Source organism: Chrysochloris asiatica, unplaced genomic scaffold, assembly GCF_000296735.1.
Source record: "Chrysochloris asiatica unplaced genomic scaffold, ChrAsi1.0 scaffold00132, whole genome shotgun sequence".
Classification (NCBI taxonomy): Eukaryota; Metazoa; Chordata; class Mammalia; order Afrosoricida; family Chrysochloridae; genus Chrysochloris; species Chrysochloris asiatica.
In genome coordinates, this window is record NW_006408650.1 from 6,769,548 (window position 1) to 6,783,283 (window position 13,736).

The following is a 13,736-nucleotide window of genomic DNA, read 5'->3' on the forward strand; positions in this document are numbered from 1 at the left end:
ACATAATTCACAATAAAATATTTTTTTTTAAAACTGGATTGTGTGACCTCCACATACTTTTCCTGAGCTATGGCTCAGAGGAGTCAGCTGTTGTCTGGCATCCGGGGCTGGAGATGGGTGGGATGCGAGGGCAACAACAGATCCAGGTCCTATATGCCAATTCACTGCTTAGGTGAGAAAGCCTTGGATCCATTCTTCACAGTTAGCATTTGCTTTTTTTGGGTATACACATCAAGGTGAGGTTCCTGCACCTCCTCCAGAAAGAAACTTCTCATATTACAAGACAGTAGGCATATGCTTGCTGCATGGCTGAAAGAACTCACAACCCACCAGCACATTGCTGACGGTTTTTCAGTTCACCACACTCACTGCCCAGATAAACGGTGGGCAAGTACTCAGGACTCCTCCTCTCTGTTCAGCTGCAAGGGAATCGCTGAGACACCCCTCTGACATGTGGGGTTCCAGAACAGATTGGCCCTCCAGACAATGAACTCTCCTGACACAGGTACCAGAGCAAGGAGGACTCTGCAGTCAGTTGCTTTGGGTATCAGAGAGGCACTGGACTGTTTTACGTTGGTGACCAGGAATTTCCATCTCACTGTTGAAAAGAACCCAAATCAAGCACAGACCAAGGAAGGAAGGCACCCCAACCTTGGCAAGGATGTGAAGCCCAACTCCAGAAAAGGCTGCCTTATGGAGTATCCACTGTGTGCCCTGGGGTGGCGCTGTGGGCTAATGCGTCAGACTGCAAAGTCGTTTGAACTGCAAGGCCCACGGTTCAAGCTCACCAGCAGCTCCCTCCTTGGAAACCCGATACAGGGCCGCTACGGATCGGAATCGACTGGACAGCACTTAACAACAACTGTGTGCCCTGAGCGCTTATCAGTTTCATCGAATCCCCCAAGTGCTGGGAGATGGGAACGACAATTCCCATACGGATGAGGCGCCAGGAGAGGTTGGTCCGCTGAGGGTCCTAGATAGGGGTGCGGATGCCAGGGCCGGACAGCGAGAGGCCAACCCCAGCACCCAGTCTGCCTAGAGCCGAAGCTGGCTAGGCTGGCTGGGGTGGGTGCGGCGCGCTGCAGCCCGAGCCCCTAGTGTGACGGTTGCTGTACCTCGGGTCATCGGAGGCCAGCCCGGACTGTCCCAAGGCTCCTCCCCACCAGCCGCCCGCGGTCCCTTTAAGGGCCGGAAGCTGCACTTCCTCGTGCTTTCTGTCGTCGTCATGGCCGCTGAAATCTTCGAGGAGAAGCTGACCTGTGCCATCTGCCTGGGGCTCTACCGCGACCCGGTGACGCTGCCCTGCGGCCACAACTTTTGCGGGGTTTGCATCAAGGACTCGGTGACGCGCCTCGGGCGAGAATGCCCGGAGTGCCGCGAGCTCGTCCCCGACTGCGCCGCGCTGCGCCGGAACGTGGCCCTGAGCAACGTGGTGGAGCTGGTGCAAGCCGCCAAGTGGGAACCCAAGCCCCGACCCGGCGCCCAGCCCGGAGCCCTAACCGAGCTGGGACCCGCCGCGTGCTGTCCCCGCCACGGCCGGCCGCTTGACTTGTTCTGTCGCACCGAGGGCATCTGCGTGTGCAGCGCCTGCACCGTGTTCGAGTGTCGCCTCCATGAGCTTGCGCTGCTGGAAGACGAGCGCCAGGAGCGCGAGGTGACGCCACCGCCGCAGGGCGAGAGGGTGGGGTGACTCCCCCAAACTGCGGGCTAACTGGGAAAATCGACAGTCGTGTCTGCTAGGGTATACACATCTCCTGCCTGACTATGACAGGAGCTTAGCAAACAGTCAGTCAGTGGCTGTTTACTGAGCACCTACTACATATCCAGGAAACACAGGAAACCCCTGCTCCCACCTAAAGGGTCAGACAAGCCCCAGGAAAGACAATAGTGTGTTACTGCAGACTGCAGTGAGGGAAGCTGCTATACAGACAATATAGGTCCTTATTTAGAGTGGTGTTTTAGCTGGCACCTAAAGGCTCAGAAAGTGCCACCCAGAGCAGGACCAGGGAAGAGCTTTCCGGGTAAAGGACTCGCTGGGGACAAACTTCAGAGTGGAAAACAACCTGGTCATAGGAGGCAGATTGCTGTGACTCAAGGCAGGGGTGGTGGGAACCAGCAGAAGCCCTCAGCGTCCCTGAGGGCAGCGAGAAGACACTTCAGGCTCTTGGCAGGGCAGGCTTTATAACAGGACTGATCAGCCAGGGTGGCATGTGGAGCCCGGATGGCAGGGGTAGAAGGTGAGGTCCTGAGTTTAGGTAGACATCCATGGCAGGAATGCAGGGAGATGGGCTGGCTGGAGCCAGGGTGATGGGATCCACCGACTGCCATCTAGTTTATTCTGACTTATAGTGAGTGACCTTCTATAGGATTGCCAAGACTATCAGTCTACCCAGGAGCAGACAGCCGCGTTATGCTTTCTTCAAGGAGCAGCTGATGGGTTTGAACCACAGACCTTGCAGTTAGCAGTCCAGTGCTTATTGTATAGTGTCACTAGAGCTCCTTAGTGTGATCAAGTAGAGATGAAAATAACAGTTGGATTCACTACACCTTGTGGATGTAGTGCAAACAGGATGAAGCAGACATGGGTGGGTGGCTGCGAAGGCAGATCAGGGAACCCTAGACTCAAGTGCTGTGTGTGATAAATGCAGGGAGAGAATAAAGGTTTGGGAGAGCTTGGGGCTGGAGGTACCTGGGGACAAGCAAGAGGTTGCAGGCATCTAAGTCTAGAGCTGGGAGTAGAAACATGGGTTCGTTAGCTAATAAACCAAACACAACTCCCAAGGGTCGATTCTAACTCATAGCAACCCCGTGTACGACAGAACGCAACACCACCCCAGGCCTACACTATCCTCATAACTGTTCAGTTTGGGCCTATTGTGACAGCCATCTGTTGAGGTCTTCCTCCTTTTCACTGACCCCTCGACTTTACTAAGCCTGATGTCTTCTTCTCCAAGGTACATCCAAAGTGTATGAGACAATGTTTTACCATCTCATTTTCAAAGGGCGTTCTGACTGTACTTCTTCCAAGACAGATTTGTTTATTCTTCTAGCAGTTCATGGCACTTTCAGTATTCTTCACCAGTACCATAATTCCAGTGCATCATTCGCTTCCACATGTGTATGAGGTGATAGAAAATACCACGGCTTGGGTTAGGCACACTTTAGTCCTTAAAGTGATAGACATCTTTGCTCTTTAGCGCTTTAAAGAGGTCTTGTGCAACAGATTTGCCCAATGTAATACATTGTTTCATTTCCTGACTGCTGCTTCCATGAGCATTGATTGGGGATCCAAATAAAATGAAACCCTAACAACTTTAATTGTTTTCCCATTTTTGCCCATAGAATCTGTCAGTATTTCAAGTCAAGCCTGAATGTGTTCTTCCCTTTTGGTTTTCTAACTCCGGGCCTTTGCATATTTCATTATAACACTTGACTTTTTCTTTTTGAACTGGCCTTTAAATTTTTATGTTCAGTTCTTTTACTTCATCATTTCTTCCACTCACTTTAGCTTCTCTACATGCAAGAACAAGTTTTAGAGTGTCTGCTCACATCCACTTTGGGTTTTTTTCTTTTTTGTCTTTTAAATGACTTTTTGTTTTCACTATAAATTATGTTCTTGATGTCATCCATATCTTGTCTTCAGTTATTAGTGTGAATTGCATCAGATCTGTTCTTGGGTGGTCTCTAAATTCAGTTGGGATATACTCAAGGTCATATTTTGTCTCTCATGGATTTGTTTTAATTTTCTTCCACTTCAGCCTAAAATTTCATATGAGCAATTGGTGGTCTGTTCCATAGTTGGCCCCTGGTCTTATTTTGGCTGATGATATTGAACTTCTCCATCGTTTCTTCCCACAGATAGATTTAAGTTAATTTCATTCCTGTGTATTTTGTCTCTGAGGTTCACATGTACAGTTGCTGCTTATGTCATTGAAAAAAGATGTTTGCAATGAATTACGTCATTGGTCTTATAAGATTCCATCATGCAATCTCCAGTGTCATTTTCTATAACCAAGGCCATATTTTCCAACTGCCATCCCTTCTCTTGGCTTCCAACTTTCACGTTTCAATCACTAATAATTATCAGTGCATCATTGCAGAAGTTGGTAGAATTCTTCAAGTTCTTCATCACTGGCTTTGGTGATTGGTATGTGAATTTGAATAAAAGTTGTATTAACTGGTCTTCCTTGTAGGTGTATGGATATTAATACAGATCTATCTTGTATTTCAAGATAGATCTTGAAATGTTCTTTTTGACGATGAATGTGACACAATGCCTCTTGAATTTGTCATGCCCAGCATAGTAAACCATGATTGTCCCATTCAAATGGCCAATACCTGTCCATTTTAGGCACAAATGCCTAGGATACAGATTTCTATGCATTCCATTTTTGCCAACTTCCAATTGTCCAAATAGATTCATATTTCATACATTTCACATTCCAATTATCAGTGGATATTTGCAGCTGTTTCTTCTCATTATAGTTGTGCCCCATCAGCAAATGAAAGTCCTGTGGACTTTGTTCTATCCATGTCATTCAGGTCAACTGCTTTGAGAAGGCAGCCTTTTTCCAATTGTATTTTGAGTACCTTCCAACCTGAGGGGCTCATCTTCCAGCACGGTATCAGACAGGTTCCATTGCTATTGATGAAGTTTTCAGTGGCTAATCCCTCAGAAATAGAGCATCAGTTTTAACTTCCTAGGCTTCGCGGGAGAAAGATGAGGCTTTCTACTCCCGTAAAGATTTACACCCTCGGAAACCCTGTACAGGGTCGCTATGGGTCGGAACCCACTCGATGGCACTTAACAACAACAACAACAACAGTCTGTTCTTGGGCTCCTAGTGTGACGCTGTAGGTTCAGCACTGGACTGCGAGCCACAAGGTTGGTGGTTCAAATCCGCCAGCTGCTCCTCAGAAACCCTATACAGGGTCGCTATGAGTCAGAATCGACTTGACGACACTTAATCGCAGTCTGTTTTTAGTCTGGAAGTTGTGCTGAAACCTGCTGGTATTTAAAACACCAGTGACATCGTTTCTAGCATCATAGCGACATGCAGGTCACTACAGTGTGATAAGCTTACAGACATGTGAGGAGTTACCCTGTAGGACATGAAGACATAGGGTTTACAGGGCTGTAATCTTTAAGAAAGCCTACTGCCGCATTGTTCTCCCATGGAGCGGCTGGTGGGTTTGAACCACTGACCTTTTGTTTAACCTCTGAGTGTTTTAACCACCATTACCATATTTTTAAAGCTGCCACTGGCTAGTCCCTTCTCACTGATAGTGACCCTCCAAGACAGAGCAGAACTGCGCCTTAAGGGTTCTGAGACTGTAAACCTTCATGGCAGTGGACAGTCTCATCTTCCTCCCATGCAGTGAGTGACAAGTGCGTTGAAACCACTGATCCTGTGGTTAGCAAACCAATGTTGAACCCACTACTCCACCAAGGCTCCTCATTAGCATTCAGAGGGTAGAAAATTCCTAGGAAGGGGTAGGTCACTGTGGAGGGATGAGAGAGGAGGCCCAACCAGCCATTGAAGCAGAAGGCCCTCCGATGAGCTAGGAGGAGGTGGCGTGGCACAGGGTTCCAGGAGGAAACCGTGGTTGAAGTGCCCACACTGAAGGCACATTGAGTAAAAGGCAGACAGAAAACAGACCTTCAGAGTTGGCACAGTGCACAAGGCACAGGTGAGGCTGGGAGTCAGGTCTTTCCCAGGTTGCACCAGAGCTGTCTGTCTAGATGCATGGGGAGGGGAGCATGCACATCTGTGAGTGGTAACAATCTCTTCACTTCAGGCCCAGCTGAAAGCCACGCTAGAGACAACGGTGCAACAGGCTGCCCGGGCCAAGGCTGAACTACAGAAGCTGCAGCAACGAAGCAGCCAGATCCAGGTACAGGACCTGACCTTGGTCTGCCCGCCACATCCACACACTGTATTCTCGGGGCAGCTACCACCGATTGTCCCCTGGGACACTGGGCAGTCAGTGTGAGCCAGCTTGTAAATGCTCCCTGAGCAGAAGCCAGACCCCAGGGAAGAGATTGTGAGGGCCCAGACTCCCAGCATCCCCAGCCAGTGGGCAGCCGGCCCCTGACCATACAGGCTCTTCCTGTGTCCCCAGAGCTCGGCCTGTAACCTGGCCTCCATGGTCTCCAGCAAGTTCAGCTGCCTTCTGCGGGCCCTGGAGACTCGGCAGGCCTCGGCACTGAAGGCTATTGAAGAAGCCAAGACCGAACAGCTGGTGAAGGCCCAGGTTGGGGAGCAGCAGCTGCAGGACCACCTGGAGGCCCTGGCACGCCATGACTGTAAAGTCCAGAACCTTCTGGGGCAGCCGGATGATAGGACCTTCCTCCAGGTAGTGGCTGTGGACTGGTGGATGGAGGCGTGGCTCCCTGCCCTTGGCTCCCTGGCTGACTGCAGCTGTCTCTGGGGTTCAGGAGTCACAGCTGCTGGCACCCCCAGAGCCCCTCAGGCCGCTGACCCCTCTGCAGTGGAATGAAGACCAGCAGCTGGGAGACCTGAAGAAACTGCTGAGCCAACTGGATGATCTCGTGCTGGAAGAGGGGGCCCATCCAAGGGTGCCGGCCGAGGCTGCTGACTTGGGCCCCATGGGTACGGCACCCAAGATCTCTGCCTTCCCCTCTGCTTCCTTCCCAGTAGGGGTGACACTGGGACAGTTAATTTGTTCCCTAGAGGCTCCAGTTCCTGTGGCACCAGTTCCAAGCCCAGTGTGTCCACTAAGGAGAGATCTCTGGCAGAGTAAGGACATCCTATGTGTGGGCACGTTCATGTGACCATGTGTGTGCAACATGTGTGCATTGTGTGGGCTCCAGTGTGTGTACATGTGTGTGCATGTATGCGGTACACACACGTGTGTGAAGCCGTGTATGCGTGCGCACACATGTACATTATATTGAATGCATATGCCCCATACACACATACAGACATGTTTATAGCACACACACATATGCACCGTGGAAGGAGCACGTGTAGATACATGTGTGTGCACGTCTGTGCATTATACAAGGAGTGTGTGTACATGTGTGTGGGGGGTTTGTGCATGTGTTTGCACACACTGGTGCATTGTATGTGCACATACACATACAAGGAGTGTGTGTACATGTGTGTGTGTGGTTTGTGCATGTGTTTGCACACACTGGTGCATTGTATGTGCACATGTGTGTGGTGTGTCATGTAAGAAGGTACATGTGCATATGTGTGTGAGTCTGTGCATACTTTGTCTCATGCTGACTGTGTCTGTCCGGGAGATCTGTTCCCTGTCCCTTTTCTGGGTCTGGTCCCACTCCCCTACACACCTGTTTGGATCTAGAAGATGCTGCCCCTAAGGTTGCATGCGAGCCAGTGCTGCCTGGCAGCCAGTACTCAGCGTGCCATGTGCTAGAGGCTGGTTAGCACCGTGTGAATGACAGCTGCTCCCATCCCCTACTACCCACCACCTTCCTTCCCACCCACAGATTATCGCAATTTGACCTTCGACCCGGACAGTGCCAACCGGCACCTCCACCTGTCTTGCCAGAACCGGAAGGTCAGGCACCGCCGTGAGCCACGGGACCAGGCCAGCCCCAACAGCTTTGACCTGTGGCAGGTCCAGTGTACCGAGAGCTTCCAGGCCGGGCGACACTACTGGGAGGTGCGTGTCTCCAGCCACTCGGTGACGCTGGGCGTTGCCTATCCAGAACTGGAGCGGAACAAGCAGGGGACCCACATAGACAACATTGGCCGCGGGCCCAGCTCCTGGGGCCTCTGTCTTCAGGAAGGTGGGTCCCAGGCCTGGCACAATGGGGAGGCCAAAAAGCTGCCAGCGGTGTCTGGGCGGCTCCTGGGCATGGACTTGGACCTGGCCTCAGGCCACCTTGCCTTCTACAGCCTGGAGCCCCAAATCCAGCACCTGTACACCTTCCATGCTATCTTCACCCAGCCCCTCTACCCAGTCTTCTGGCTCCTCGAGGGTAGGACCCTTGCCCTGTGCCATCGGCCAGGCTCCCAGGAAGACACCTCAGAGCCCAACTGAGACCTGCCCTGCACCCCCCCCCCCCAAGGCTGGGAACAGGTGCCACAATGTCTGTGTGTCCAAGAGCTGTCCCAGCTGCTAGCCTGAGGACCCAGCTACTAAACCAGATTGCCTGCCAAGCAGTAATCCACTTAACTTGGCTCTTGCAGCTAGGTTTTTGTAACTCCCACCAATTAACTGGGTGTGGTTATGCAAATGAGGTGCTTTGGGCCCACCAAGGGTATTGGATAACTTGCTAATGATGTTATTGTTGTTGTTGTTAAGTGCCCTCAAGTCGGTTCTGACCCATAGCGACCCTGTATAGGGTTTCTGAGGAGCATCTGGTGAGCTTGAACCGCTGACCTTGAAGTTCAAACAGGTTTTGCAGTCTGGCGCATTAACCCACAGCACCACACCAGGACTCAATGATGTTAATAAGGGGCATGAAATGCTTGTGGGTGTGGGCCATGCAAATTAAGCATATGGAATCCAAAGGAGTGGATTGGTCAGTTTTGCCACAAGAAACAGGGTGAGGAAGGAGCTGTAACAGGGAAGGCACATGTCTGGGGGGCCAGTGGCCGAGTTTACTAACCTACAGAGCTTACAGTTGTAGTTGTGTCTGACGGCAGAGGCAAGAAGAAGCTGCCCTGAGGGAGGAAATGCATCCTGAGTTAGTCCTGTTACTTTCAAATTGATCTCAATCTCAGGTTGGACCATTCTTTCCCTAATAAACTATATCACTACAAATGCAGTTTGTGAGTTCTGCTCAACATTCCAGGGATGAAACCCAAAGACCCGGAGGAGAATGCTGAGGGGAGAGGGAGTCGTTGATGCTAAGATGCTGAAGTGGTCCAGCAGTTTGGAAAAGTTGGACATTTGGGACATCTTTAGCCTCTACCTCATAGGAATCAGCTTTGTGATGATCGTTACATAAGACAGTATTCATTTCCTGACTAAGAACCAGGCTGGGCCATTTAGGGAGAGAGATGTGGGGAGCCACCAAACTGAAAAACAAAAACAAAACCCCATTACTGTTGAATCATAGTAACCCCATGTGTTACAGGATAGAATTGCTTCATAGGGTTGGTTTTTTTTCCTGTCATCTTTAATGAAGTTAGTCACCAGACCTTTCTTTTGTGGTGTTGCTGGCTGGGTTTGAACCATCGGGCTGCAAACCGCAAGGTCAGCAGTTTGAAACTAACAGCTGTTCTGCAGGAGAAAGATGAGGCGTTCTGTTCCCGTAAAGATTTACAGCCTCAGAAACCCTGTGCAGGGTCCCCATGAGTCGGAACCGACTCCACGGCACACCACCACCTCTACCAAACTGAAGATGAGCTTAAACCCAAAGTTCACTTAAAAAAAATTTTTTTTTGATTATACTTTAGGTTAAAGTTTACATGGCAAATAAGTTTTCCATTTACTATTTCAAATTGTTGGGTGACTTTGGCTACAATGCTGCAATGTGCCAATACTGTCCGCGTTTCTACTCCAGGTTCCGCATTTCCATTCACCTGACTTCCCCGCCACTTATACCTTCTCATCTTTATTTTTGAGAGGATGTTATCCTTTTGGTCTCTTACAGCCACCTCTTCTAAGGGGCACTTTTTCTGGGGTGTTAATTGTTTATTTCATAGGCCAGTCTACTATCTGGTTGTAACATGGCCCCAGGAAGTGGCTTCCATTCTGGTCTGTGTCAGAGAGGCTATCAGAGGCTCCCCCGGTCTCTGTCAGACCTATAAGTAGGTCATTTTTTTAGTTTAAATTTTGCTCACCCACACTAACTGGTATCTTCTGTTCCTGGTAGTGGTGGCACAGCACCATCTAATTCTTCTGATCTCAGATTGTAAGAGGCTGTGTTTCATCTGAGCATTTGTACTAATTACTTCCTGAATCTTGGATTGTCTCCATTCTGCTTTGCACCAGAAGGGAAGAGATCAATAGTTACACATAACTTAGAGGATTCATTGCTTTTCATTCCAGATATTGTTATTATGTACTGTCAAGTCAGTTGCGACTCGCAGTGACCCTGTATAAGTTTCCGGGGCTGTAAATCTTTGTGGGAGCAGAAAGGCTCATCTTTCTCCCGAGGAGTGACTAGTGGGTTTGAACTGCCAACATACAGAGCCACCACCTTCCCTAAGACTCCCTAAGGCTTCAGATACAATTCACCAAACTAGGATGTCGAACATTAGTTTTATAAACAATATTATGCCAATTGCCCTAGATGTCCAAAGCTCATTTTTATGACCTCTGAAGGAAATGGGGACTGGGAAGAGAGCAAAATGAGAAACCTCTGTACCAAGGAGAGTCCAATTTTGCAGACTGGGTATGCCTTCAAAGCCACGCTGGACCCAGGGGACTCCCAGTCTTTGAGGAGAAGGTGTACAGACAAGTACACACATACAGAGCGTGAGGACAAAATCACGTCACACCCGCAGTTGGCCTCCCTACCAGGCAATGTGGACAAAAGTGCATTGGGAGGTGAACATCAACAGAGTCCAAGAAAAAAATAGATGATTTACATTCTCCTGCCCTCCCTTTCTCTTTCTTTTTTAAAAAAACATTTTGGTATATTTTAGTCTGCGTTTTTAACTTTTATTTGTGATTGTATTCTATGAACAATTTTATTTTCTGTTATTTTCTATTCAATGTAACAAATGTTAGTCATGTTATTAATATGAAATGATGAATAAATAATCCTTCTAATGGCTATTTTTTAACCCATTATTAGACATCTAGATGGTCTGTTTTGAGCCATAAAAATATTGCTGTGATAAATATTTTTAAACAGGAAGCTTTGTCCATAGGTATGGTATTTGTGCAGAGACTAAATTGTTTGTGTGGAATTGTTCGTTGGAAAAGAATAAGTACTTTAAGATTTGTTTTTATTGTTGTTGTTGTTGTTAAGTGCCATCGAGTCAATTCCGAATTATAGCGACCCTGTATAGGGTTTCCAAAGAACAGCTGGTGAGTTTGAACCACCAACCTTGTGGTTCAAAAAGACTTTGCGGTCCAGTGCTTTATCCCATAGCAACACACCAGAATTTCCTGCTTTTAAATTGCTTTTAAATCGAGTGGCTACCGACTCATAGCGACCCAATGTGCAACAAAACGAAACACTGCCCGGTCCAGGACCAACCTCACAATTGTTGCCATGCTTGAGTTCATTGATGCTGACACTTTGCCAATCCATCTCACTGGGGGTCTTCCTCTTTTGCTCTGACCCTCCACCTTACCAAACATGATATCCTTCTCCAGCGACTGGTTCCTCTTGACAATATGTCCCAAGTATGAGAGACGAAGTTTGGCCATCCTGGCCTCTAAGGAGCACTCTGGCTGCACGTCTTCCAAAACGGATCTATTGGTTCTTTTGGCAGCCCATGGCACCTTCAATATTCTCCTCTAACATCATAACTCAAAAGCATCAATTCTTCTACAGTCTTCCTTATTCACTGTCCAGCTTTCACATGCATATGAGGTTATTGAAAATACCATGGCTTGGACCTTAGTCCTCAAGCTGACATCTTTGCTCTTCAACACTTTAAAAAGTTCCTGTGCAGCAGATTTGCCTAATGCAATACGTCGTTTGATTTCTTGACTGCTGCTTCCATGAGTGATGATAGTTGATCCAAGAAGAATGAAGTCCTTGACAACTTCAATCTTTTCTCTGTTGATAAGAATGTTTTTTATTGGTCCAGTCATGAGGATTTTTGTTTTTTGAACTAGATAGGCTGAAATGAGGCAACTTTGAGTGATCCCATCAACAGCCAGCCAAGTGACTTCAAGCATGGTAGATAGAGCCTCGGTTACCCCATCGTTCCTACTTCGTGCATGGGCTTGTGGGGATGAAATGAAGTGGTATGTGGGGTGCCATGCTGGGCACTTGTGCCAGTTACTTTGTTTTGGTTTGGTCTTGACAGCATGCTTCAGCCAAGATCTCTGCTCTCGAGCATGTTCTTGCTTAATGCTTCTGAAGAGGGCCATAGGGCAGACATCATTTTTGCACTTGAAATGCTCCACTTCCTTATCTGGATGGTGATTTATTACAAAGGCACTTGCTTCATAGCTCTTCAAACTGTACCAAAACATAAAAAAATAACTACAACAAACCCTCTGCCACTGAGGTGATTTTGACGACAATGACGCTATATAGTGTTTCCAAGACTAAATCTCTACAAGAGAAGACAGCCTCATCTTTCGCCCACAGAGCCGCTGGTGGGTTTGAAGCACTGACCTTTCTATCAGCAGCTCAACACCTAACCCACAGTGCCACTTGTTGTAGTTATTGAGTTCTTTGAGTCAGTTCCGACTCATAGCGACCTTGTGTAAGGTTTCTGAGGAGTAGCTGGTGGGTTTGAACTGCCAACCTTGTGGTTTGCAGTCCATTGCTGATCCTACGGCGCCATATCAGGAGTCCACAATGCACTAGGGCTCCTTTAAATGATACATACATGTTTTAGATACTTTATAAATATTCCATACTAAAAATGTTTTTTATAAAGGGAAACACATGCAAAAAGATATACCCCAGAAAGTAAAAAATACTTTTGTGTAAAACCTATCTCCCTGCGACAGTGTTTATCTGGCCCTGGCTATCTCGTGGGTCTACTTCAGGAAACAGGAAATTCAACACACACAAAAAAGTGATAAAGTCTCGAAAATATGAACACAAACATCCACATAGATGTCCACAGATTCTGAGCATCGGATTTCTTGCTGCGGAAGTAAATACTAAAAGAAACAGCTCAAAAGAGTGGAAACTGGTCCGTGGGAAGCAAGGCTCTGGAACAAGGAGCATGGAATTGCTGGTTTTTGTTCTAAAATCCAAACCAAACACAGAACAGCGGAGTCTCTTCCCTCTTGTGACAACCCATGTGTTGCTGAGTAGAATTGCACTCTATAAAGTGTTGTTGTTTCATATTTGGTTTATTTATGATGTTGTTGTTGCTCTCAGGCCTTCCTCCTGAGGAACCTCTGGAAGGGTTTGAACTAACAACTTTTCTGTTAGTTGTTAAGCGCCGTCGAGTTGGTTCGACTCAGTGATGCTGCATAGGGTTTCTAAGAAGCGGCTAGTAAGTTTGAGCCACTGACCTTGCAGTTCAAACCGACCTTATGGTCAAGTGTTAAGCCTAGAATGCCACAGCAGGATTCCTTTCTGTTTTAGCAGTCACATGCTTAACTATTTACACCACCCAGGGACTCCTTCTTAAATTAACTTTTTAAAGACTCTAGATATGTTATTTTGATCTAAATAAAAATAAGCACTGAGCTGGTAACTACAAGGTCGACAGTTCAAATCCACCAACCACCCTCAGAAACCCTATACAGGGTGGCTGTGAGTCAGAACTGACTAGATGACACACAAGAACAACAAATACAATTTTAAATTTAAAAAGCACATTTGAAAGCTTGAAGAAAAAGACATGCTACCGTGAGCCGTGATTTGGATCCCCTCCCAGTTTCTTTCAAAGATGCAAATAAAGCTAAGAACCAAAGAAGATATTGAGGTGGTTAACAAACGTGAAGACATGTTCTAGATCATTAGCCAGCTGAGAGATACAGATCAAAACTACAGTGAGAGGCCGGCCACCTTACCCCTTCAAAAATGGCACTGATAAAAAAAACTTCTGGCGAAATTATGGGGAGACTGGGTCTCTGTACACTGCTGGTGGGGTGTACAAATAGCACAGCCACTATAGAAAACAGGAGCCTGGTTGCTCCGT

General features: G+C 47.8%; 1 protein-coding gene across 1 annotated transcript; it reads left to right on the forward strand.

The window, feature by feature from the left end:
• The first annotated feature begins 1,225 nt into the window (after positions 1 to 1,225).
• On the forward strand, positions 1,226 to 8,034 carry TRIM65 (tripartite motif containing 65). The gene is made up of 6 exons (XM_006869672.1): positions 1,226 to 1,654; positions 5,800 to 5,895; positions 6,124 to 6,357; positions 6,440 to 6,614; positions 6,696 to 6,761; positions 7,478 to 8,034. The coding sequence occupies exons 1-6, from the start codon at positions 1,226 to 1,228 to the stop codon at positions 8,032 to 8,034; spliced, it is 1,557 nt and encodes a 518-aa protein (XP_006869734.1).
• Positions 8,035 to 13,736: the final 5,702 nt, after the last annotated feature.

Bases quoted from the DNA above. Each gene is read 5' to 3' on its own strand.
- TRIM65 (XM_006869672.1), top strand. From the start codon at position 1,226: ATGGCCGCTGAAATCTTCGAGGAGAAGCTGACCTGTGCCATCTGCCTG. The intron at 1,655-5,799 runs GTGACGCCACCG...TCTTCACTTCAG, and splicing joins ACGAGCGCCAGGAGCGCGAG to GCCCAGCTGAAAGCCACGCT. The intron at 6,762-7,477 runs GTAAGGACATCC...TCCCACCCACAG, and splicing joins AAGGAGAGATCTCTGGCAGA to ATTATCGCAATTTGACCTTC.